The 27,973-nt window shown below is 39.1% G+C and overlaps 1 protein-coding gene across 10 annotated transcripts in view; it reads left to right on the top strand.

Moving 5' to 3' along the window:
• Positions 1 to 27,973, top strand: part of BCAS3 (BCAS3 microtubule associated cell migration factor) — a 581,826-nt gene that overhangs the window by 277,815 nt on the left and 276,038 nt on the right. For all 10 annotated transcript variants that reach the window (XM_070478583.1, XM_070478586.1, XM_070478587.1 and 7 more), the window contains 2 exons: positions 19,716 to 19,816; positions 22,290 to 22,486. In XM_070478583.1, coding sequence (XP_070334684.1) covers positions 19,716 to 19,816; positions 22,290 to 22,486 — 298 coding nt within the window. The remainder of the gene's footprint in view (positions 1 to 19,715; positions 19,817 to 22,289; positions 22,487 to 27,973) is intronic.

Below are 27,973 nucleotides of genomic sequence, written 5' to 3'. Positions count from 1 at the left end.
ACCTCCTGGAGTTTGCCCAAATTCATGTCCATTGAATTGGTGATGCCATCCAACCATCTCATCCTCTGCCACCCTCTTCTCCTTTTTCCTTCTCAAGTTACTTGGAATAAACTTTGTTCTTTCTTTATTTTTAAGCTTTGTTATGGATGATTCAAAAAATAGCCTTTTGCTTAGGGCAAATTAAAGAAGGAAGAAGTTAATTCTTGGTGGGGATGGAGAGAAGTGGCTGAATTTTGGAGAAATTGAACAAGTTGCATTTGTAGGATTGGGGACTATATGAGGTTACTGAAGAAAAGTAAAGAGAAATGGATGACTGGCATGAACAAAAGGTTATATCATTCACTGAAACACTAAGAGTATGTCGCCTAGAGTAGGAGAGAGAATTGCTGATTACAGCGTTGCCTCTGTTTTGGTGCATGTAGTATATTTGTTGTTCTTTCACTCAGTCACATCTGACTCTTTGAGACCTGTGGACTGCAGCATGACAGGCTTCCCTGTCCTTCACTATCTCTGAGAGCTTGCTCAAACTCACATCCATTGAGTTAGTGATGCCATCCAACTATCTTGTCCTCTTCTCCTCCTGCCTTCAGTGTTTCCCAGCATCAAGGTCTTTTCCAGTGAGTTGGCTCTTTGTATCAGCCGGCCAAAGTATTGGAGCTTCACCCTCAGCATCAGTCCTTCCAATGAATATTCAGGATTTCCTTTAGGATTGACTGGTTTGATCTCCTTGCAGTCCAAGGGACTCTCAAGAGTCTTCTCCAACACAACAGTTTAAAAGCATCAGTTCTTTGGCACTCAGCCTTCTTTATGGTCCAGTTCTCACATCCATACATAACTACTGGAAAAACCATAGCTTTGACTATAAGGACCTTTATTGGCAAAGTAATATAGCGTGGTGGTAATATTCAGTAGGTTCTTGGAGATAATTCAGAAACTCCATCTATATATACTCCATATGTGTATTTATAGATTTGAGCTCCTTTCTGAGATTTTTTGGATTATAATCAGTAACTGATGTAAACTTTCTCTGAAATAATTTTATCCCAGGGAGAATTTAGAGGGAAGAGATGAGGTTCCATTATGGTATAGACAGCATGACATTTAAAAACTCAATGTAAATAAAAAAATCCACCTGAAATGTTACTTTTGAATAGCTGGACTGTCTATTGATATATTGACTTTTTAAAAATGTTGTTTTACTGATCACTTGGACTTCACTAGCACTTTTCTTTAAGTCTTTATGTATAATGAAATAGATAATACCTAAAGCTAGTATTGACATTTGTCTTTTACCTAGAACTGTGAAGGGCTTGAAGGACTTTCCTGGTGGCTCAGATGGTAAAGAATCTGCCTGCAGTGCAGGGGTGCCAGGTTTGATCCCTGGGTTGAAAAGATCCCCTGAAGAAGGGAATGGCAACCCACTTCAATATTATTGCCTGGAGAATGCCATGGAGAGAGGAGCCTGGTGGGCTGCAGTCCATGAGGTTGTAAAGAGTCAGACATGACTTAGCAACTACCACTTTAGAACTATGAGGAGCACAAGTAGGCAGCATATTTAAGGTTAGATTCTAGAGATCGTGATTTTGAGCTAAATTTTGTGCTGCTGGCCTACCAGCTACAACTGTGAGAGTAAAAATAGGAAATGTTTTTTCCTTGTAATAAAGTCACACTTCAAGGTTTAGAGTGAAGACATTTTTAGAGTATTTTACTATCTTGTTTTATTGGTTTTATAATACAATGGTGATCTATTTTGAAGATACTGGTACAAAAAGGATGAAAAAAGTACTGGTCTCCTCTACCATGGTCATCATCAGTGCCCTGGAAAAGCAATTAAACATGCAGCAATTTTCTGAGCCGCTCTCTTTAGAGTGTCACGTTAGATTTAACCTAACATCCTGGATTGCATCGCTGTTGTGGTATGTACCAAGTATGGCAGAGGTACTCAACAATATTTCCTTGCATTGTCCATAATAAATATTTGCCCAAGAGTTGGTAGGGTGGAAGGGGAAAGAAAGAAATGTTTTTCTCCTGTAGAGGAAACTTGTAATGTAGAACTTATTTATAGAGTATTTATAGTCCATTGTTGGGTCATTGGGTGTGTCATACTGCTCTATCTAGGTCTGAATATCTGCAGTACTTAAAACACCACTTCATATTGAATTATATTCGGTGGATTCTCTTATTTATACTTAATTTTATCAACTGACATATGTCCTTCCTTAGAGAAATCATTTTAGTGAAATGGTGTTTTTCTCCAAGAGACATATTATCTGTTTGAGAAATATTGACCCTGAATTTAGCTATATATATGCTGTTTAACTTGAGGAACATTATGAAATTCAATACATTTTCTTCCTCAATGAAAATATATAGTTTATCAAAAAGTTCAGTTTACTTTCTTTCCCTTTGTGTTCATGGGATACATGCTTTTTATTGATACTCATATCTTTACATAGATCTTCACACCTGTGGATAGTTGGTTGAGTTTCTCTGTCATTGTTGATTTGTTGCTGAGAGGTTTCAGCATCAGAAGTCCTTTCTATTACAACATAATGACTTAGACTTCATTCTGAATTAAATCTTATTATTTCTGACATTTGCTTTAGTGTTCATCATATGGGGAGAAAAAGTTCTTATGTCACAACACCATCCTGTTGTAACTGTTTTTTAAAATTGAAATGAAACAAAAGAAAAGTTATTATAGAGGGTTGTTTTATTCTTTTAGATGTCTTTTTTCATTTTACGAAATTGTGAGTGTTATTACAACTTACTATTCCTTTAAGATTTTTTATGACATGCTTTTTTTCCCCAGGTACAATTGAGTATATTCGTTTCCATTTATGCTGTTAATATTCATTGCCATTGAATTGGCAGATTTGGCTTGGGTAGAGCATTGCTTCTAATAGATTAAAGAAAAGTAATCTATTGGTCATAAAGCCTCTAGTCCATGAGTACCACTGCTTCTGATATCATTTACTCTGTCCCACCAGAGTTTAGTGGCTCAGATGGTAAAGAATCTGCATGCAACGCAGGAGACCCAGGTTCAATCTCTGGGTTAGGAAGATCTGCTGGAGAAGGGAATGGCTACCCACTGCAGTATTCTTGCCTGGCGCATTCCATGGACAGAGGAGCCTGGCAGGCTACAGTCCATGCGGTGGTTGCCAAGAGTTGGACATGACTGAGTGACTAACGCTTTCACTTCACCAGAAGTTTAATGTTCTTCTGTTCAGATACTGATACATCTGAATGTGCGTTTTGTTAATTGGGTAGTAAGGATACAAGATGGAGGGTGTGGGGGTATCTGTTTGCCCTTTTCTCCAAAAATAAGGGGCCAAAAGAGAATGGTCTGTGTCTGCTCACCTGCAGTAATGTAATGGGTTGATATCGGTGGGAGCTTGTAGTTTGATGCGCCATCACTTCCATCAGGAAGGTTAATTGCTAACAAATGACTAATGGGAATTTAGGGGGAATGGTACAGCAGTCTGCTGTGTTGTGGTGACGAGAGTTCTGGCGCCATTTCAGGGTCACTATTTGTATCTGTCTATCAGAGTTAGGATACAGTTGTTTCTCCCAGTTTCAGCCTTCTCTATAGAATTTCTGTCAATTGTTTGACTCCATTAAGTGTGCAGAGGAAATAAAAGCCTGAATGACCAATCCACCAGGGGCTATGGATAGACCCTTTCATTGTCCATACTTGGAGCACTGCATTAGGTCTCATTATCCATTTATAATAAGCGACCTCTGCCCCCTGGGTCATTGAAAAAGATTCAGTGTGCTTTTCTGACACATAGGGCACCTTTCTCAGCAGACCCATCGAACAATGGGACGTCTGGTAGTCTGGAGGACTAGTGTACATGGCAGGGTTTTAAATACACAGCCTGTGCCAAACCACTCTGGCAGTTTGCTCTCTCATGGTTCAAAAGTGGGCTAAGGGGAGCCTAATATCTGGAATATGAATGCAATATTCCTTTCCTCTTTTCTTTCTTTCTTCTGTTTTTTAAAAAGTTTAGTTTTAATTGGATGATAATTGCTTTACATGTTGTGCTGGGTTCTGTCATACAACAACATGAAATTTTTTTTTGCCTTGTTTTTCAGTTTTGTGTTCTAGAAAGGATTTGCCTTCATCTCTGCTTGTGCATTTCCTGATAGAGAAATATGGAAAGATTTGGATACAGTGAATGGATAGATGCATCATTTTTGGAAAGTATTTGCCAAACATGCCCATGGAAGTTATCTGTGATCCACTGAAAATGTCTCTTCTATTCCCTGCTCTGCCCAAACTGGTAGGGATTGTATCCCACTAAAAAGTTGGAGAAAGAATTTGATCCTTCCTTCATCTCTCTAACCCAGATTCATTCTATCATATAAATTTGGGCCAGCTACTTGAAATCTCTGCTCATCTTTCTCCAGCCCCCAGTACATAGACAGATGTGGGGAAAAGATGAAGATAACATAGTGACTATTGGATGAAATACATATTTATATCTTGTCCAGTAATGAACTAAGAAAACTGTCATGTTCAGAGCATCACACTGTGTCAGCTGAAGGTGGCCTTCTAAGAATCTTGACCTCTCGTTCCTATGTGGCCCTAGTACAGTGTCTTGTTAATCAGTCGTTTACCTGAAGGATGTTGGGATAGGGAAAATAAAAGATTGAGAGCCACTTCTTTACCAGTTCATATGAAGAAACATTATAAAAGTATTTTTTAAGTTTTAAGATGCATACATTTCATTAATAAAGCCTTGTTCCTCTCTCAGAAGCTTATTTTGCATTTAGTGTCACGTATGTTGGCTTGATCAATTTTTTAAAATATATGAGACACACAGGCACTCAAAGAAACCCAGTTTAGTGCAGTGAACTGGCAGCTACGCTGTCCAGTCAACCCCAGGCGTCTAGTTCAGCGAAGCAGTGTTCCTGTTAAGTGATGAACTGAGCCATGCTCCCTGATGCCTGGACACAGAGCTGTCACCTCCAGGGAGTTGAGCTCCAGCACAGATTTTTCACTCCACACCGGCTATGGACAACCGTGTAGATGGCAGAGCTCTCTCCATGCCAAGAATTAATATATTAACTGGATTATAGCACCATTTGACAAATTGCTTACTAAATACATCAAAATTGATTGGACATTCTGTATTTGAATTGACAAATGGCTGCATTAGGAGAAGGAGGGAAATCCATTAATTATAGCCGCTCTCAACCATAGGAAATATAATCATATAAATATAGATTTTGTTAAAACAAAAATCTCTACTTCATGGTAGCATTGCTTATGTGTTTACTTGCACCTCTTTGCTATTAACAGAAGGGCTGCTCTTGGCCACTGCCCTTTAAGTAATAAAAAAATAAATAATTTCTGCTGTGCTTTATGTGCCAGTCTTTTATGACTGCGTGGTAGCTTTTAGTTCTTAGTCCCAAAGAATAGAAAATACAAGAGAAACGAAGCCTTTCTGCTCAGTTCTCACCTGTACCTCTGTTTGTCTATCTTGCCCTTTGTATTCTCATATTATTTAAGTCAGAAGCTTTACTTTTGCTTCGATGATGTAAAAACCGTGATCATCACTCAACTACATTGTAGAAACAAATTTTTTTCTCACAGTCTTTCTTACTGAAGGTAGCCGAGTGACCACGGCACAGGGTGGTGGGTGAATGCCCTTGATTGTTCCTCTCCCATTTGAATCTTTTCTCCTTATTGTTGTCAGATGACAGGAAGCTTTCTGCCATGTGACTCTATGGAAGTTGGTGGAGAGATGAGAAACACTGAACTGCCTTTATTGCCTTTATGCCATTAGTTTCTTGCCTTTTCTACTATGCTTTCTTTGTATTTTAAAACCACATGAAGAGCCTCAGAACTTCCCTTATGTGATGTCAAATTTGGGTCAGAGCTGAGATTATAAGGAATATTTGGGGGTTGGGCATTTTGCTGCCTTCCAAGGCTGTTTTCTAGGTGCCGGTGGTCCTTCTGTGGTTATGCCATTTATACCTTTAAGTATGAAACCAAACCAGTATTTTCTAAAATGAAATCTTCTAATTCCTCAAGGGTATTATAGAGAATGTAAAGTGTGGCCCAAAGTACTTTCTTTTCTCTTACTGCATGGAAGACTTCCTTGAATGTCTGTAACTTGCTCATGTTGAGACTTCTGGCCAAAGTTATTTTTTCCCCATTGTTTGATATCTTTGTATGGTACCTCTGATCAAGATGCATAGATATTTATTAAGATAAGAAAATGATTATATTAAGATATGAAATAAAGAAATTGTGGAGACTAAATCAGTGATACAGTTTATATTGGGGGATAAACAACCCTCAAGATGTTTTACATGAAAATTTTAATTTAAAATACTTACAGATAAAGACATCATGAATTGGGAACTTCCCTTATGGTCCAATGGTTAAGAATCAGCCTCGCAATGCCGGGGACACAGGTTTGATCCCTGGTTGGGAGTTAAGATCCCACAGCGGCTCAGCTCACATGCTGCAATTAGAGTTCATGCACTGCAGTGAAAGAATTGGTATGCTACAGTGAAGATCCTACGTGCTGTAACTAAGACCCAATGTAGCCAAACAAATAAATAATCATAATAAAAATACATCATGAATTGAAGCAGTTCATACTTCAGGTTAAGAACATGGTCTTTGGAGTTTGCAGTTCTAAATTCCGTTCCTGCTGTTTGCTAGCTGGGTGATGTTGGGCAAATAACTTAACTACTCTGGGCTTTAATTTACCTACCATTAATGTGGGAATTAGTAATACCTACTTTATAAAATTGTTTTTAGATTAAATGAGGTAATTCATCCAAAAAGCTTCACACATTATCTTAGACAGAATGAAAAATAACTATAGATTAGCTTTGTGGGTGGAGTTTACAGAAATAGTATTCTTATTCTCCTTTGAGGCTTTTCTTGCCTCTCTGTGTTCCAAGGGCTTTATGACTGAGATATTCCCAGGTGGCATAGCTTTATTCTTAACGAGCAATAGGAACTTTTCTGGTGGTCCAGTGGTTAAGAATCCACCTGCCATTGCCGGGGACACAGGTTCGATCCCTGGACCTGAAAGATCCCACGTACTGTGGGGCGACTAGGCCCACGAGCCACAGCTGCTGAGCCCGTGCATGCCGCGTCTGTGCTCTGCACAGGAGAAGCCACTGCAGCGAGAAGTCCATGTGCAGCAATGAAGATTCAGTGCAGCCAAAAGTGAAAATACATAAATCAACTTCAAAAAATTGACAGTGAATAGAAAGCATTTGTGGCAAATCCTGTCTCTTCTGTTAAGTGGTCATCTGGACAAGTAAGGTTTTAATGTGAATATTTTCAAGGCTATAAAAGGCAATTTTACTTAGTAATTCTAATTTGTTGAAGCAAATTGAAAATTTCTCTTAGACCTGTTGGTTTTGAACATCTCCAATCCCTTAGTAAACTATGGGAACTGGGATATTTCTTGGTGTCCACTGAAAGGCTTTCCTCTGGAAGTTCTTTCTGATAGTTAGTTGCCTTAAGACTCTGAAACCCAACTGTGACATGTCAGAAGTGAGGTGAAGTGAAGTCGCTCAGTCATGTCCGACTCTTTGTGACCCCGTGGGCTGTAGGCCACCTGGCTCCTCCGTCCATGGGATTTTCCAGGCATGAATACTGGAGTGGGTTGCCATTTCCTTCTCCAGGTGATCTTCCCGACCCAGGGATTGAACCCAGGTCTCCCGCATTGTAGGCAGACGCTTTACCCTCTAAGCTACCAGGGAAGCCCATGCCAGAAGGACATTTGATTTTCTGAGATTATCATTGAAATCATTGTTCACAATTCTGGTGAGCCTTTTGTTTTTTACTCCGTATTTTTTGAAGTTTATAATGAACCTGTGTTCTTATGGCAGGTGAATTTCTTAGAAAAGGAATGAGAGGGAGTGGAAGAAAGAGGAGGGAGGGAATAAAGGAAGGAAGGAAAAGGATGAAAGAAGGGAAAATGGAAGGATGAACTACACAGTTTGTTACATGGCAGAGAAATTAAATGTTCTACAGTAAAGTAAAGTTAATATGGGTGATTCTCACATATATGATGCTGTGAGAAAACAGTACAGTCCTGAATACTTCACAGGTCTAGTCTTGCTGCGAAAGAATCAAGATGACTCTTTGTCCATCTGCAGGTCAAAAAACAGTTGCTGTTTTTTCCATTCATGAAGTGGTCTTAAAATTTTTGTATCATGGAAATGTTCAAACATACACAGAAGTACAGTGACTAGTGTAATGAATCTGCGTATTACCCAGCTTGAAGAATTAGCAACACTCTGCCACTCTTGTTTCTGATGTTACCTTAAAATTTTATTTACTTATGGCTACGCTGGGTTTTCATTGCTGCCGTGGACTCTCGTGTGGCGAGCGGGAGCTACTCGAGGTGCGGTGCACGGGCTGCTCACTGGTGGCTTCCCTTGTGCAGAGCGTGGGCTCTACCGTGTGCGGGCTTCAGTAATTGTGGCACGTGGGCTCAACAGCTGCAGCCGGCGGGCTCTGGAGCACGGGCTCAGTAACTGTGGTACGTGGGCTTAGTTGCCCCGTGACACGTGGAACCTAGTTCCCTGACCAGGGATCGAACCCTTGTCCCCTGCATTGGCAGGTGGATTCTTAACCACTGTACCACAAGGGAAGTACAGAAATCTTTTACTGTTGTTGTTTTTTAATGTATGGTGGATAAAGTATTATGAGAAAGCCACCCACTGATGTATCTTTTTACCTATTTAATACTTCCATGTATCTGTGTATATAAATGAGGCTCCAGTACTTTGGCTACTTGATGCAAAGAGCTGACTCATTGAAAAAGACCCTGATGCTGGTAAAAACTGTTGGGAGAAGCAGAAGAGGGTGGCGGAGGATGAGATGGACTGACCCCATGGACATGTATTTGAGCAAGCTCCAGGAGATAGTGAAGAACAGAGGAGCCTGGCCTGCTGCAGTCCATGAGGTCACAAAGAGACGGACACAACTTAGCAACTGAACAACAATAGCAACACTTGCATGTATCTGATGACAAAGACTTAATGATAAGGGGATAGCTCTTTCTCATAGTTTTATGTTGTGCAGTACGGGAAAGAACAAGCCTTCAAAAGTGTTCTCTTGTGTTTGGAAAGAGAGAGAACCCTGTGGTGCTGGTAGGGTAGTATTTTCTGGTTCATTCTTTGCCCAGTCCTCTTGGTTCTATGGATTTTCTGATTTATTTAGAGGTAAAAATCTTAATCATTTCTTTTCTCTATTTCATGGAACACATCACGGGTCCTTAGTGATTGTTTGAAAAGATTTTAAATTATATTCTAAAGTATAGGTTGAAAATGTTGATGTCTTCCCCGACTAAAAGCTTTTAACTCTCCATGCCAAGAGAACTTTGCTCTTCTGCTTAGGCATGGGGAAATCTGCACTTAATTCTTCCTGCTGTATAATGATCTGGTCTTATCAGGAATGTAACTAGATAATAAATAAGGGAAGCATGGAAGAAGCTGCATTAACTCTTTTCAAAAAAAAAAAAAAAAGATTTTTGCCATTTTTCCATTTCCAAACAACTCCCTCTCCCCTGTTTTAAAATACTTTAAAAATTTTATTTATTTGGCTGTGCTGGGTCCTAGTGGCGGCATGCAAACTCTTACTTGTGGCATGTAGGATCTAGTTCCCTGACCAGAGATTGAACCCAGGTCCCCTGCATTGGGAACATGGAATCTTAGCTACCAGACTACCAGGGAAGTCCCACAACTCCCTCTCCTTTATTTTTGTTTTGTCGGCCTTTGTTGTGGAGGCTAGACTGAGTAATTAAACTCATTGCTCTTCAACTGTGCCATTGTAGGTGAGATGGAGAACAATCCATTTCCAATACCTGGCCTGTTGCCTACTTGTGTACATTGATTATTGAATGCAGTTTAGTAATCCAAAACAGTGATTTTTTTAACTGTCCAAGACATCAGTTCACAATACTTTGCTTATAAGCTCTCCCATCTTAGTCTCTTATAGAGAATATTGTATTTTAGAGTGTTTGAATTGAGAACTGATTATTCCTGAAAGAAATGCATCTAACATACAGGCAGGGGTAGCTGTGAGAATACAGTTGCCATTATCAAGAGGTTACAACTCATAATTCTGCACAGAATTAGCACCAGCAAACAGTCATTTCTCTCGGTAAGAACACAACACTACCTTGTGTACTTGATTGGATTGTTTAGTTGCTAAATCGTATCTGATTGTTTGCAATCCCATGGACTGTAGTCCACCAGCCTCCTTTGTCCATGGGATTTCCCAAGCAAGAATACTGGGGTGGGATACCATTTTCTTCCCCAGGGAATCTTCCTGACCCACATCTCCTGCATTGGGGGGCAGATTCTTTATATTTACCACTGAGCCACCAGGGAAGCCCATGTGTACTTCAGTAGTTGCTAAAAGCTGATAAACAAAGATGTGTACAGTGAGTATGAGAGAAAGAGCATGTAAAACCACTTCCATTTCCCCCTTTAAAGAAAATGTCACAAAGCCTAAGGAAACGTGGGGGGAAATGCTATAAACTCACCTTTTTGTTTCATGCATTGGGTTTCCATCATTCATTGAAGTGCTTGTGATTTCTTAGTTTTCTTTTCTTGATTTGTTAGGTTGATTTCACTAACCATATTACTTGTATTGTGCTTATTCCTCAACTTTTATAATGACCAGATTTTAAGTTGGTACATAGTATACACAATTTAAATGGTGCTAAGGAATATTTAGTGGAAAATGAGTCATCCCTTTCTTCCCTGAGGCAACTGTTATGTAAAGGTGAGCTTTGATAAGACTGGTTTTGTTGTTTTTAGACTTATTTTTCTGAGTAGATTATCTAACCCTCGGCAAGACAAACTTATCTGTAAGCTACAAGCAAGGTATTATACAGACACACTATGTTCCTTTAAAATAGCCAGTGTGGACTTTTCTAGTTATCCTGCTACTGGTTTAATGTATATATAATGTGCTTGTACTGTGAATTGAGTTGCCATAATACACATTAAATTGTGTGTATCTTTCCAGGTGACCTTAACTGCAAATGTTTTGAAGGGATTGTTGCAGCCTGTTCATTTCTCAGAAGTGTGCTGGGACAGTTTGAACTTTTCAGTGGAGTAGCTTATCTTGCTGATAGCATGAAGCCATTATGTTTTATTCTACCTATCCATTTTTATGACATTTAGAGTTACATGGAGGAGCAAAACTAAACTGTGAACCCTTCCAGACTACCCCCAGGTATAGCTTCTCCAGATGCAAAATGGCAGTGGACCATTATGGTAGCATGAATAAGCAGATGAAAGCTCCTTAGTTTGTGTCTTCTGTTGGGAATATTATCTGATGCCTTGGGGGTGGCAAGGGAGATGAGCAGGGTGGGGCAGAGACTACCCTGTGTTGTCAGTTACCCAGTGAAATCTGTCATCTCGTAGGCAATGAGGCTACGTCATTTTTCTAATTATATATTGCCTGTGACTGTTCTTCTGGGAGTGTGGAATAAAAGGAAAGTGAAACCAGAGATGTACAATGACTGACTGTTAGAAAACTTTAATAATTAATTAGGGAACATCTATGGTACCGCAGGGTCAGGGTGCAAGGAAGATCATTGATCCGTTTAATATACGGCGTAGGTAAAACCTGTTCCCTTTTATATGTGTTGTAGTGCTTCAGCTGTTGTTGCACTGGTACAAGATATGGCTCCTAATGAGCAGAAGAGCCAGTAATATATCGTGCTATTGCTTGATTGTTCTGTGTGTGAAATTCAGCAAATTCCTTTACATTTAAATTGAAACATTTATAAGTTAGAAAACTTCTAGGCTTCCATAGAGATAGTTAGGTGTGTTATTTTTGACCTGAAAGCCTTCTCCTTTTTAAAAAATTATTTTTAAAAAGTCCAGAGTTTTATTTTTACCAGTTTGATAGTATGAAAGCATAACCTGTAAAATTTTGCAAATCTCTGATTACTACTATTTATATGTGTTTGTTGGCTGTTGTATTTTCTCTTCTGTGAATTGCTTGTTCATTAGGAAATGCCTTAGTCCATTTTGCTTTTGGATTGCTGGTCTTTGAGCCTTTCTTCTTAAAAGGCAAATATTATTTTCTGAGCTAAGAAACTACCTTTCCAAGCAGAATTTCTTCCTCAGATCCTGAGTGCTTTCTGATCAGAACCAGAGTTTGGTCAAGAGCATTCTCTTATTGTATGGCTGCTCTATAAATGCTGTTTCTAATAAGTACCAAAAGTATATTGAAGTTTGTCCTTGGATGAGGGTTTATCGCTGTTGGCCTTTGGGTGAACTTTGAGCCTGAGCTGTTTCATTCAAGGCAGCATGATGTCATTTAACTCACAAATTTCTCTGTTGCTAGAAAAAGGAATGTTGTTCCCCTAAATAACCTGAAGGACTGAATAATGCTGGCACAACATTATTCACCTTTCAGGTCTCCACTAAAGACTTCAGCATGGTAAGGGTTTTATTGTTCGCAGAGGATTTGTGAGGATGTGTTAAGGAGTAGGGGCAAGGAAAAATTGAGTCTGGTCCTGAATCTGGAGAATACTTTATTCTGCAGCCCACTCAGCTGCCAGTATGACCCAGCTCACACTCACACTTTTCCAAATAAAAACCTTGGGATCCATTTTTGTTTCTTCATATTGAAAGTCTCTCTAAGTTTCTTTCTAGTTCTGTTTGTTCAACATATGAACTTATTTTAGGCTTTGCAACAGCAGTTAAAGCCAAAAGTTGCGTCTCAGATAAAAAAGTAGATGCCATTTGGGTCAGCCCCACCCCACACCCCCTTACTTGAGAAGTAGATCTCCCTGATTCCAGTGGCATTGAGATTCATTTCAAGAAGTATAGCAGTTTTTTTTTTTTAGCATCTCCTAAAGTTGGGAGCTTGGAGTTCGCTAGCAGCGGAGCCTGTGCTTGATTAGCAGCTGTGTCCTCTGAAGCTATGAGAATTTATTACTGGGAGTTCAAGAGATGCAGGAAAGACTAGAACAAGAACGTAACAGAGTCAGATAGATTGTCCCTTCATTGAGTTTATAAATAAGCACGGCTCATTGTGCAGCAGTATGCCTTGTGTTAGTTTTTAGAAAAACGATGCTTATAACCTGTATGTGGTTAGTCTCTTTTAACTTTCAAATGTATTGTCAACTCTTTTTCCTTTCACTGCTTTTAAGGATGAATGGTGCTGAGATCAAATAGTTATTCCTTTCAATTTTTTAATAGAGTATTTAGATCCTCTTGTCGCCTGTTGTAAGCTTGGTAGTTAGGAGATCTAATTTTTTCCTGAGTATCCAAACTGTGGCCAATACACTTAAGAAAAGTAATTACCTGTTCTAATATAAAGTGTATTAATATTAATGATAAAAATGTACTTTCTGTCTTTCAACTGGAAGACTAGATTTGTTGCAGATGAACTTAGGTTATTGAGATCTAGCTGTTAGTTTTGGGGTATTCTAGAAAGAATTTGATTCCTTGGAATTGAGGATATACAGTTATTACTTTGGATAAAACAGCCTGAAATGTCAAGAGAGTCCTACCTTTCTTCAGGACTGGTAATAACTCATTCTTGGAAGCTTGACTCAAACCTATATATCCTAACCTTTAAGTACTCCATTAACTAGTGTTAAAAATGAGATTTCAGAGTGTCATTTTAGATATCTGTTAATACAATAACTCTTTACTATGTTTTATGTGAGTAATTTGTAAAAATTCTATGCTCATTGATCCCCTCCCTAACTACTTATGGATTTGAGAAGGTATACTATGAATTGACATTTTCTGTTTTCAGATTGAGAATTTTGTTATGTGGCATTCAGGCGTAGGGGTATTTTCAAAGGACCATTCACTGTTTCTGTTCATAATTTTACTTCAGTTGTTCTACTGACTTGGAAATTTTGGGAGGTTTTGCTTAACGAGACTAACTTGCAAAGGTCAACATTGAAGATTTTTTTTGTTTGCTTTGCACATAAACACATATAAAATATAAATATATTCATAGGATTATACACATACATACACATACTCATATATCACTGTAAGACATTAAAATACACTTAGTGGGTTTTTTTAGCTTTTATTTACTCACTAGAAGCATGATCTGCTTTCCTGAAAACACAATATAAACAAAGTCTAGCTCACAGTTACCTCATAATGATCTGCTCAGCTTGCCCTGGGTTGTTGATCTATATTTATCAAATGCCTGTGTGTACAGGCAGTACTTTTGGAGTTGTATTCTGTATAAAAAATTGACAGTATACCTTTATAGTTAGATGGATAGACTTGTTTTAAATTACTGTATTAAAGGTAGGGGATAGAGCATAACAGAGATTTTTATTTCAAAATTCCGTATCCCTTTTCCTAACCCAAGATCATTAACTGTCTAAGAACAGTGTTGTGCGTGCTCAGTCATGTCCTACTCTTTCTGACCCCATGGTGCCCACCAGGCTCCTCTGTCCATGGGACTCTCCAGGCAAGAATACTGGAGTGGACTGCAGATTGCTCCTCCAGGGGATCTTCCTGACCCAGGGATTAAACTGGTGTCTCCTGCATTGGCAGGCAGGTTTGTTACCACTGAGCCATCTGGGAAACCCTAAGAATAGTTGGTAAATGAAAAGATACTATTTTTCTTTAGCTAGAAGTTGGTTATGTTGGTCCATTAAACTCAGGGTTGCAATATATGTAACTTTATTTTTCTATAAATTCTCTTTAGTCCTCTTTTGTACCTCTATCCTAACAAATATGGAAAAATTAATCTCAGTCAATTATAACCTCCTACATAGTTGCATCTAAATTCTGTAGGGCTTACAGATATGAGATGGGATTGCTAAAGATATTTTACCTCTATTTTCACCACTGAGATGTCCCAATTCCTTACCAGATTTAATCGTTGGCTGTTGTATTGGTTCATGGGCTTCCCTGATGGCTCCGATGATAAAGAATTTGCCTGCAATGCAGTAGATTTGGGTTCAATCCCTGGGTCAGGAAGATGCCCTGGAGAATGGAATGGCTATCCACTTCAGTATTCTTACCTGGAGAATGCCATGATCATAGGAGCCTGGCAGTGTGCAGTCCGTGGAGTTGCAAAGAGTCGGACATGCCTGAGCAACTAGTTAGCACATTGGTTCACATAGGTCTTTGTAGCATCCATCCTTGTTTCAAAGCCTTTTCAAAGCCTGACAATTGCCTGGACCTTGTCCATATTACCCTTGAATATACAGTAAATATCCACCACCACATTCACAGGGGACTTGGAGAGGTTGTCACAGGCTCAGCTGTGAAAACACACTATGTGCACACCTTCTCTACTGTAGAAGGGCAGAATCTCCATGCTGCTTCCCAAGTGGAATCTCCTGCTACTTCGCGAAACTCTACCCAAGGATCAAATTAGGATTTTTCACAGTTGTTCATCCCTAAAACTCTTTCTGACATCTTGTACCCTTCCTTGGGAACCCTCTTTTTTCCCCTTTCTGTTTGTGAGACTCTTGTTCCAGTTTCTGCATGTCTTTCCTGATAGCTGCTTGGACACCATGGGAGCTTTGCTCTTAAATGTCATACTTTTAATCTCTCTTTCTTATCCCAGGGTCAGGGTTTTGAATTCCTGTCTTTTTTGTGACTGGGTATGTCATTGTTTCCACCAGCTAGTAATCATGGAGTGTTCTTCCTACCTGATTGAGGAAAGTTTTAAATGTAAAGAAATGTGAGGGAGAGGGAAAGGATATTTACTTTATGTTGAAAAATATTTTTCCACCACACATATTTTTATATTGTGAATCTTCTGAGTGCTTCCAAGCATTCTTAATTGGAATACAGTTTTTTAGTGAACATAAAGTATGCTAACTCTTCTCACAATCTCTATTTAGTAATTTAGGATTCAGATTTAATGTTTCATAGATATATGATTGGTATTTTGACCAGTTCCTTTGGGAAACAGGATGGGTGGGAAGAGAGGAGGAGAAAGAGATTTTTTTTTTTCCTCCTTGAGAAACTTTTCACTGTGGGAAATCTCAAACATACACAAAATTAGAAAGAAATTGTGTCAGTATAATGACTCTCCATGCACCTGTCATTCTCAACAGTCATCAACTCACGACTAATGTTTTTTCATTATATTATAAACTAATGTTTATAATCCTCTTCCTCACCATTCTCTGCCATTGGATTATTTTTAAATTTACCCTTCCACACACTTTTTAAAAATTTTTTTGCTGTGCCTTGCAGCTTGCAGGATCTTAGTTTCCTGACCGGGAATTGAACCTAGGCCCTTGGTAGTGAAAGCATAGAATCCTAACCACTGGACCACGAGGGAAATTCCAAGTTTATCCCCATTTTGATGATGGGTGAATAAGTATCATACCATCCTGGTATCCTTCATTATTTATTCCAGAATCCAAAGTTCCGTTCATTCATTTATTTATAAAGCGTTTATTCTGCAACAGGTAGTAGGCTGGGCTCAGCACATGTTGAGTATATTACAAACTCTTGGGGAAAAAATCACATTAGGTACTAGTTAGTAACAAGCGTATAATTTCTCACTTCTCTTCCAATTTTTCCAGTTATCTGTCTACCCTTTATTTAAAAAAACGAAAGTCCTAAACCATCTGCCGGCCCTCCCTCCCTTCCCTCTTTGCCTTCCTGATTCATCTTCCACTCTCAGCTTGCCTCACCGCACCTACCACTCTGGCTTCCTGACATGACTGAAACATTTCATGTTCCCACTTAATTGATATTTTCTGTAACATTTTCTTCTCAGATGTATGCATGGCCTATTCATTCACCTCTTTAAAATTTTCTCTGCCCTCAGCTGCGTTCCAAGGTTGTGCTGACCTCTATCTATGTGTCCTTAGCTGCCTTCTTGATTGGTATTTAAGGAGAGGGCAGTTTCGAGGCATACTCTTGCTCTGTTCTGTATCAAGAATTTCAACTTTATTAAAAAATTACAAGTGGTTGGGAAACACCTAGCCTTTTGCAAACATAAATTTACTTATCAGTTTTTATCTAAAAGGATGCTTCAACATTAATTGATTATGATATTCTTTTCTTCATGATATTCAGAATCCTAGGAAATTGTTTTGCTTTGGTGGTCACTGTATTTTGTGCCAGTTGCCAGCCTGCCTCTCAGCTGTAGAACTAGGATTTTGAAGAACTCACAGCTAATAGTTTTAACTATTGCAAATCTTATATTTTAATACTATTTATCTCCCTCTGATGAGTGATTGACTGGGTTAAGTATCATTTCTCCCCTCCCAGCTAGCTAAGATAAGGTTTTTGTGAATATGTCTTCTTTAAATCTTGCCCTACATTCTGCTCTGTCTACTTCACTTACACCTGTTTTGTTGAGTTAGTTCATCAAAATACTTGTTCTGGAAAGAGCGTTGTGAGATTGGCTTGTGAGTCACTCCTTGTGGAAATATATATATCTTTCTGGGAGTATGCACTAAGAAATTTAGATATGTTCATATCCTCTGATTTCAATTTTAGAAATGTAGCCTATGGAAAATATACATATTGAAGTATATAAACATATCTCTGGGTGGTAGAGATTCTGAGATTATTTTCTTTCTCTCATTCTATTCTATTTCTTCCAGGTTTCTTTAATACTCACAATCTTTCCTTCCTCTTTGGTTCTCTTTTCTCTCTATTTCCCCTCAGTACTTTATTGCTTTATTTCTCTTAGTATTAAAGTGTTTAATGAGGGAGAGAATGTATGAGAAATCTCTGTATCTTCTCTTCCATTTTGTTTTGAACCTAAAATTGTTCTAAAAAATTAAAGTCCTATTTTATAATAAAAATAAGCAAATAAAAAGTATGGGACTTTAAGTAGAGGAGGCTAAGTTTTTGTTGGGATAATATTTGGTTTATAGTAGGAACTCAATAAATGTTTACTGAATTATTTTATGCTTTGACTAAGCAAAGATTAGTCACTCAGTCATGTCCAAGTCTTTGTGACCCCATGGACTGTAGCCTGTCAGGCTCCTCTGTCCATGGAATACTCCAGGCAAGAATACTAGAGTGGGTAGCCATTCCCTTCTCCATGAGATCTTCCTAACCTAGGCATCTTTACTATTAAGAAAGAATCTTCCTGCAGTGAGGGAGACCCAGGTTCAATCCCTGGGTCAGGAAGATCTCTTGGAGAAGGGAAGGGCTACCCACTGCAGTATTCTTGCCTGGAGAATTCCATGGACAGAGGAGCCTGGTGGGCCACAGTCCTGGAGTCACAAAGACTTGGGCACGACTGAATGACTGACACCAAGCAGAGATGGTCCTGTGTATGAAAAGCAGGCTGTTTCTGCTTTAAGCCTATCTCCTATGACCTAAAAATTAGGGAAACTATAGAAGCATTAAAAAAAAAAAAAGAAAAGAAACATTTCTTTTGATAAATCATTGTTTTAGGAACTAAAAGTGGTGTCTTTTTTTCTCAGTTTTATTAGTTGGAGGCTAATTACTTTACAATATTGTAGTGGTTTTTGCCATACATTGACATGAATCAGCCATGGAGTTACATGTGTTTCCCATCCCGATCCCCCCTCCCACCTCCCTCTCCACCCGATCCCTCTGGGTCTTCCCAGTGCACCAGGCCCGAGCACTTGTCTCATGCATCCAACCTGGGCTGGTGATCTGTTTCACCCTTGATATACATGTTTCGATGCTGTTCTCTTGAAACATCCCACCCTCGCCTTCTCCCACAGAGTCCAAAAGTCTGTTCTGTACATCTGTGTCTCTTTTTCTGTTTTGCATATAGGGTTATCGTTACCATCTTTCTAAATTCCATATATATGCATTAGTATACTGTATTGGTCTTTATCTTTCTGGCTTACTTCACTCTGTACAATGGGCTCCAGTTTCATCCATCTCATTAGAACTGATTCAGATGAATTCTTTTTAATGGCTGAGTAATATTCCATGGTGTATATTTACTACAGCTTCCTTATCCATTCGTCTGCTCATGGGCATCTAGGTTGCTTCCATGTCCTGGCTATTATAAACAGTGCTGCGATGAACATTGGGGTGCACGTGTCTCTTTCAGATCTGGTTTCCTCGGTGTGTATGCCCGGAAGTGGGATTGCTGGGTCATATGGCAGTTCTATTTCCAGTTTTTTAAGAAATTTCCACACTGTTCTCCATAGCAGCTGTACTAGTTTGCATTCCCACCAACAGTGTAAGAGGGTTCCCTTTTCTCCACACCCTCTCCAGCATTTTATTGCTTGTAGACTTTTGGATAGCAGCCATCCTGACTAAAATTTAAAATGTTTTCGTGCCTTCCATTTATGTGAAACTATTAAGTAGACTCTTAAAGACTCTTATATGATACTTGTTTTTAAAACCCCTTCCCAAATTATAAGAAGTGCATCAACCTAATTTCTTTGTTAGGTGGAAGGCATTGAAGTGTCCTGAGATATAGGAATTACATTGGTGCACAGGCAGTGGGATTGTCACTGCTTCTTATGTACTTGTGCTGTTAAGATGCAGTTAATTGTTTATTTTTTCAACAATGATATATGTAATGATTAGATCTCCACAGGTATTTTTTAAGGTGTGCTCCTAGTTGGAGATTTTTCTTGCTCCTAAGAAATTTAATCTTTCTTCTTCATTATTATTTGAATTGTGTGTTAAGTGTCTTATTTTAGCTTATAAATCACCACAGTATCCAGGATGGTTATGCCCGTATTCATTTTGTTTTTTCACGGCATGGATTAAAGTTGTTTAAATATGTTTTCTTTCTCCTTCAGTGGTTCCCCCTGGAAGTCCTGGGCCCATTACTCGGCACGGGTCCTATGACAGTTTAGCTTCTGACCATAGTGGACAGGAAGATGAAGAGTGGCTGTCTCAGGTGAGACTGTGAAACATTGGGTCTATTAAGGTGACAGAAAACAGAGATCCATTTATCTCTTTTTATTAAAAAAATTTTTTTCCTTAGAGGAAAATGGGCAGAATTTGGATTATTTTTAGGGTCATCAAGAATTGGTCATCTTTCCATATTAAGAATTTCTCAGAAATACTGCTGCAGGGCTACATATACATATATTTTATACACACACATATACATATATGTGTGTGTACATTAGCTTTCATGCAGAGAACATAAAGTACGCATATCTTTCAAACAAGCCATTTATATCCCCCAGAACCCTAGATTTCAGATGGACTGTTTGGATTAAGATAAGAACTGGCCTGGTTAAAATGGTGAAGCCATTCAATAATCTTTGGGCTTTCTTTTGTGGAGGCAAGATTTTCTGAAGACTGGGCCCAGACTTTGATTAGGGAAGTTCTGCCTCCTAATTTGACAAGTGCCAGCCTGGCTTTCCTTTCCTAAGCTCCTGTAACGTGGCTTCCAAGGGTCTCCAAACCAGTCCTGTAACAGCTTCCACTGACCTTTCCTCCCCTTGCCAGGTGAAGCTGTCTTCATCTCCAGGGCTTTGAAATAAAAGATACTCAGGCAGATTTCAAAATGATGAGATTACAAGTGACTTCATTACAGATGCTGTTATGTCTGTTTCAAGTCTGACATCACTGGGTGAAGTTAATGACCGGGTCTCGAATTACCAAATCCCCGCAGCTTTTCAGCAGACAGGTGCCTCCTAGGGGCCCGGGTGCAGTTTCACTGCTTTCTCAGGGAGGAGAGCCCAAAATACTAAAGGGAATCTGGAAACCAGAAAATGAAATTGTTTCTAGGTGACATACTTTTCATCACACTGAAAATACTCACAGGAAAAACTCCTTTAGGTTGCACATGGAGATTCATCCTTTCTTGAGGATACCACAATGAAGTTTTTTTAAAAAGGATGCTGGCAGAGAAACCACTGTCCTTCACTTCAACTTTTCAATTAGAAAAAGGGGTAATGTGTGCTGTCAGTGTGAAAGTATACACAATATGTTTGTACGGCACACAACAGGAGGGTGAGCAGGAACATCTGGCCATCGCCTCAGTGAAATTGCACAGGCATCTGTTTACCTCTCGGCTCTGTGACACTGATGGTTTTGAGCTTAAAATACACAGCATGCTTTATCTGTGGCCTCATTTATGTTGCTGAATACAACTCCTTGAATGAGAAATCACTGTCCTAAATCTGAGTCGTTTTCTCCTCATGATTAGCGGGAATGTGGATATTGTTCCAAGACCATGATGCTTTTGCCCTTTAGGACTTTACAAACACGGAGCTGCACTCCGTGAACCTTTTCAGTTGTGTTTTGTTAAGAATTAATCACCACAATCAGAGAAATGTGATTAAATACAAAAGAACTCAGGGCAACATTAAGGCCCATGGGAAGTCAGTTCTATGAACTGTGTATATAGACATGAATGTAGCAATTATAAGACATTGAGAAATAGTGTCTCACCAAAGGTTTGCATATTTAGTCTCTTATTCAAGTCTCTTGTTTATAAAATCACGTTTATTTTTAGGTTTTACCGCGTGTCCTCCTCTCTGCTTTGTCTGATATTGGCAACATTCCCTGCCTCTTCCATAGAGCATGAAATTCATAAAGCATTTTGGTATTACTGTTCTGCAGCATTTAAAATACCTATGTCAAAATTAGTGGGAGCTGAGGAAACACTGTAGTTAAGAAATGGTATTTTGAAGACAAATCTAGTTTGAGAGAAAATTTGTAATCCTGCCTTCCTTTAAAAGTAAATTTGGGGGAATTTTGAGGGAAGTATAGTAAATATTATAATATTTAATTGTGGAAAGAAACTGGCTATGAGTGTTAAATTATTTCAGACCTTTTCTTTTCCTTGGATAGTTCAAGAACAGCTTCGCATTTGTTATGAGCTTAGTCCTCAGTGAAGGAATTACTTTTAATATGTGGATTGACAAGTGTAATATTCACTGCATGCCCACAGAGTGATAAGGACTGTCTAGAATGAGTGAAAAAGGTACTCCTTAGGTAGCCAGTGCTAGGTGTTGAGGCAGGCAACTGGTCCTTTATATTCATGTGATTTTTGTGTTGTGTATGGGTGTGTGTGTGTGTGTGTGTGTGTGTGTGTGTGTGTGTGTGTGTGTGTTCTCCGGTTTATACACATACAGACACTAAATGAATTTTTATTATATTGTGACAAAAACCAGTAGACGGATGTAGTGAATGTCTATAGACATTCTGTTGTCATGCATGACATGTCATGTCATGTCTATAGACATGCTGTTGTCACAACTTTCTGCTTGTGGATGATACCCTCTCCCTCTCCCACTAGGTTAAGATGGGCTTCTTGGAGAAGGTGGGTGTTCAGAGACGAGATGGGGGGATGATGAAAGGCTCTCAGAAGGAAGTCATGATACACCTCAATCATGATTCCTGGTCTGTTCCAGGTAGAAATTGTAACACATACCGGACCCCACAGACGTCTGTGGATGGGTCCACAGTTCCAGTTCAAAACCATCCATCCCTCAGGCCAGACCACAGTCATATCATCCAGTTCATCTGTGTTGCAGTCTCATGGTCCAAGTGATACTCCACAGCCCCTTTCGGATTTTGATACGGATGATCTTGACCTCAACAGTCTCAGGTAAGAAATAAGAACTGGAGAGTGATTTGGCCAGATTAATATGTTCATTTGTAGTGAACATCTTAGATAACTTTATGTTTCCCCCTTTCACACTGTATCATATTGCAGAACACATGCACTGTAACTTGTGACTCATTATTAATCACTGGGGGTCTTACGTGAGATCTCATCACCTCCAATAAATAATTGTGTTCTAGGTTGTACTTTCCTGGATCTAATATTCAGTGCACTTTTAAAAGCCATCCTATTTTGTGTTGCCTTTCTCGTATTTCCGATTATCCTCTATCTCTGTGTTTTCATCATACATATTCTTTGATCCTCACTTGTAAGAATCATTATACAAAGTTTACAGAGCATGCTTTTTATTTTTAGGGTTTTTTTTTTAAAACGTAATTGAGAACTTCTTGATTCTTAAGTCAACTTAACTTGACTTCTAAGACAACTTAAGTTTGCTTAGCAGTTTAATTTGTTATGCCAAGACTTGACATATCAGGGTACAACAGATGATGAAGGGCCCAGTCTAATGCAATATAATTTCCTTTCTTTGTGTTCTTTTCAGAAAAATTTCTACAGTATATGTTTATCTGAATCTAAAATAGCCCTTTTACCTTTTTCTTGAATTTCTTTTTTAAAAAATTGTTTGAAAAAAGTGTTCCAATCGTATGTTGGGAATATATTTTTATTCTACTTCTTTGTCAACATTAGTAACAAATTTTTATACTGTAAGTATACAAATATATAACAAATTTTTATTCTTCGTTAAGGCAAAAGCTGTTGTAGAGGTGAATTAGGACTAGTTTCTTCTTTCTGTTCAGTCACGAGGTCGTGTCCAAATCTTTGCGACCCCATGGACTGCAGCATACCAGACTTCTCTGTCTTTCACTATCTCCAGGAGTTTGCTCAAATTCACATCCATTGAGTTGGTGATGCTATCCAACCATCTCATCCTATTTAAGAACAACTCATGTAATGCTTCCCAGGTGGCGCTAGTGGTGAAGAACCCACCTGCGAATGCAGAAGACTTAAGAGACCTAGGTTTGATTCCTGGAAATGTTCCCTGGAGGAGGAAAGGGTAGTCTCCTCCAGGTATTCTTGCCTAGAGAATCCATGGACAGCGGAGCCTGTGGGCTGCAGAGGGTCAGACACGACTGAAGCGACTTAGCACACACGCACATGTGATGGAACATGTCTCCTCTAATACCTTTTCAAGTATTTTAGTTTTTTATTTGAGTTTGCTTTCCTTTTTTATTTCTTCACTTTTTTTTACCTTTTTAAAATTCTTTTTTTTAATTAATTTATTTATTTTACTTTACAGTATTGTAGTGGGTTTTGCCACACATTGACATGAATCAGCCACGGGTGTACATGTGTCCCCCATCCTGAATCCCCCTCCCACCTCCCTCCCCATCCCATCCCTCTGGGTCATCCCAGGGCACCAGCCCCGAGCACCCTGTATCACGCATCGAACCTGGACTGGCGATTCATTTCACATGTGATAATTTACATGTTTCAATGCCATTCTCCCATATCATCCCGCCCTCGCCCTCTCCCACAGAGTCCAAAAGACTGTTCTATACATCTGTGTCTCTCTTACAATACATCTGTGTCTCTCTTACAATACATCTGTGTCTCTCTTGCTGTCTTGCATTCAGGGTTATCGTTACAGTCTTTCTAAATTCCATATATAAGTGTTAGTATACTATATTGGTGTTTTTCTTTCTGACTTCACTCTGTATCATAGGCTCCCACTTTTTTTTTTTTTTTTTTGCTCTTTTGGGTCTATTATATTTTCTTCAGCTTTCTAGAAGTAGAACTTTTCTTCAGTGGTGAGGCAACTTGGTGGATGCTGGACCATTTTTCACAGATACCAATTATAAAGTATGGTCCATTTTCAGGAAGTCAAGCAGAGTCAGTTCTCAGCTTAGTGACTCAGTGCATATTCATCTGTTTTTGTAGGTTATTCTGTTACTTACATAGTAATAAAATGAACCTATAAAACTATGTTTATTCTCTTTACTATTTACTAGATTCTCAGCGACCACCCCTCCCCCCACTTTTTTTTTTCTGATGACTGTCACCTGCTGCTCTGATAAGATCCTGTCCCTTTTTTTGGAGAACATCTCTAGCTCTGTGCACCCGGCTCTGTTCCTTTGAGTTTTTAGAATTTTTTATTTATTTGGCTTTGCTGGGTCTTAGTTGCTGCATGCAGGATCTTTATTTGCAGCATGCAGACTCCTAGCTGTGGCATGCGGGATCTAGTTCCCTGAACAGGGATCGAACCCAGGCCTTTTGCATTGGAAGTGCAGAGCCCCAGCCGCTGAACCACCAGGGATGTCCCTGTTCCTTTGTTTTTGACCTCCTCTAGCTTTCTTGGTTAGCCCTTACTCCAGACGCAGGTCTTTGTCTAAGAGCTCTCTAACTTGCTTCTTCAGACAGCTTTATTCCTGAAATCCTCTAGAATTTTCCTCAGGGACTTTTCCTCTTTCTTATACTAAAGAGCTCCCGGTATTTATCTTTAAATTGTTTATGTCCTATTTGTTGGGCATATATAAATATTAGAAACCTTTATATTAGTCCCAGGTTTATAATTTTGTTGTATTTCGCTTGCAGTTTATATTTAAAATTTTGAGCATATAGGCCCTTGGTTAAGATCTTAACCCCATGAGAACACAATTTTGATGAAAAATTCAGATTTATCTCACATTGTTTCAATTATGTGTCCTGTTTAGTACCATTTCCCGCCCAGCATCCAATTAGAAATCCCACTCTTGATATTCTCCTCACATCTGTGCACCATCACTTTATCCCGACTCCTTATGTCTGGTTCTACAATTCTTTCGGCTTATGCACAGGGGCATTATGGCTGCTGACTTTACTTTCTCCTTTAAATTGCGAAGTCTTGTTTAGATTTTTTGGTGCAACTGACCCTTCACATTCAGTGCCTTCTCCTGTACCCCAGATCACTGAGAATTAATATGATGCTGTGATAGTCTGCCTTCCTGTATCCTAACCAAAATGGTAGCTGTCAGGTATGTTGTTGGCTGTCACATCCATAAGGAGACCAGGCATGGCTAACCTCGATGTCTCGTCACTCAGTTACGTCTGACTCTTTTGCGATCCCATGGGCAACAGCCCGCCAAGCTCGTCTGTCCGTGGGATTTGCCAGGCCAGTACACTGGAGTGGGTTGCCATTTCCTTCTCCAGGGGATCTTCCCAACACAGGGATCGAATCCATGTCTCCTGCATTAGCAGGTGAATTGTTTACCACTGAGGCACCAGGGAAGCCTGGCTAACCTCATAGCAGCTCCTTATTTGGAATAGAGATTTAACATGTAGAAAAAGGTCAATGAAATATTTATGAATAGACCTGAGAAATAGATAATGTAAAAGAAACTGAGATATAAAACCTAGTTTTCCATTCGAGGTTAGCTCCTGGGAAACCAACTTCATTTCATTTTATTTTTTCATCTAGTTAATTAATACATCCATTGTTTGATATAGTTTATATATGTATGTTGTGATCTTTCTGTGTGAGAACATTTAACTTCTACTCTTTTGGCAAACTTCAGTATTATCAAAACCATAGTTACTGTGTGATACATTAGATCCTCACACTTTAATCATGTTATTTTAATTGATTTGTAATTAATATAACATGAAACAGTGTACAGTTCAGTAGTTGTAATATAGTCACTATGTTTTGCTGCATCCTCCTAATTCTGGGACATTTTCATCACCCCTACCAGTTTGTTTTTATTTTTGTCTTTTTTTTTATTATGGAAACATTTTAAGCATATATAAAATTTGTAAAATTAAGAAGAATAATAGACTAAACCCCTGTGTGTCTGTTGCCCAGTTTCAATCCATCAGTTCTTGGCCAGCCTTCTTTCATCTCTAGCCCAAACCACACTCCACCCACAACTGTGGTTGATTCAGAAACTCCAGTGCTATAAATTGAATTAATAATAGGAAATTTATTAGCCCACATAAGTTATTTAGACTGGGAGGGAGCTTTAATTTGCATGCACTGAGCATATCTAACAGGCTAGCTGCTTGTTTTTCATTAAGACCCAGAAAACATCTCTTCTAGAAACATCAAGTAAACTCCTCCTCTTTTCTTAGTGGCCCACATTTGCTTAGACCCACTCATCACAGACCTAATTAATCTCACCATGAGATGATGGGATCGCCATGACTGGTTTGAGAAAATAAGCTGGTATAGAAGGGCTATTGGGTAGTACACCACTAGAGCAGTGATCAATATTAGTATATCAGCATTTCCAACTTCCAGTGCTAGGTCAAATGCAGTTTTCACCTCCCTCCTATTTCTGCCTTTCATACAACAAACACATACACATTCCTACTGTGCTTTCAGTGAGGACCCTTTTTCTACAGCCCGTAATTGAAATGTCAGGCTTCTGTAATGTCCCATGGTGCTTACCAACTTCTTATCTTCATCAGTGTCCTCTATAAACCCTATGCATAAGCCAAATCATGCTCGTCAAGATGACCTGCATTTATCATGCTTGGCTGCAAATCCAAGGGTTTGCTTTTTCTACTTCTGTGTTTAAAGAGATCTTCTTGCTCCTTTGCATATAAATACATCATCCTAACACTGTATAGAGGTCCAATTTCTGTTCCAGCTCCACAAGATCCTCACAGTCTGCTATGGACCATGCTTTCATTCCCTCATTTCCTGTTTCCGAGCTCTTATTACCTATTTCATTCATTTTCACACTAGTTTTCCTTTGCATCAGTTTTGAATGCCCGTGTGCTATACCATATATCTATACACAGACTTTGCATTTTGTGTTTTGTTTCTGCTTGTTCCTAGAATACTGCTGACACATTACTAATACTCAACAAATACTTATTGAATGAATGCATTGCCAAAAAATGCACACTTAGACTATTATAGTAAGTCTTTATTCCTTTAAGTTGCCTGGGCCTCTCAGCTCTTTTAGCGATACAGAAATCCTTCAGTGAATAGTACAGAAATACAGCTGGAACTAGACTTTTAGCATTAATAGATTCACCATTTCCAAGCAACTTAAACTCATATGTAGTAAATTGAAGTTTCACTGACATTCTAATTGATTCTTACATGCTAATTAGTGATATTGTCGTGGTAACTCAGTTAGGTAGTAGAGATTTTAGCTAACCACCTGGCAGCCACATCCCAACACAGCTGTGTTATCCTATTTTGTTGTTCAGTCACTAAGTCATACCTGACTCTTTGTGACCCCATGGACTCCAGCACGCCAGGCTTCCCCTGTCCTTCACTATCTCCTGAAGTTTGCTCAGACTCATGTCCATTGAGTCGGTGATGCCATTCAACCATCTCATCCTCTGTTACCCCTTCTCCTCCTGCCCTCAATCTTTCCCAGCATCAGGGTCTTTTCCAAGGAGTCGGTTCTTCACATCAGGTGGTCAAAGTATTGGAGTTTCAGCTTCAGCATCGTCCTTCCAGTGAATATTCAGGACTGA

This window comes from Odocoileus virginianus, chromosome 17 (assembly GCF_023699985.2).
Source record: "Odocoileus virginianus isolate 20LAN1187 ecotype Illinois chromosome 17, Ovbor_1.2, whole genome shotgun sequence".
In the NCBI taxonomy this organism is placed as follows: domain Eukaryota; kingdom Metazoa; phylum Chordata; class Mammalia; order Artiodactyla; family Cervidae; genus Odocoileus; species Odocoileus virginianus.
The sequence above is the reverse complement of the archived record's forward strand: the minus strand, read 5'-3'. Positions and strand labels throughout refer to the sequence as shown.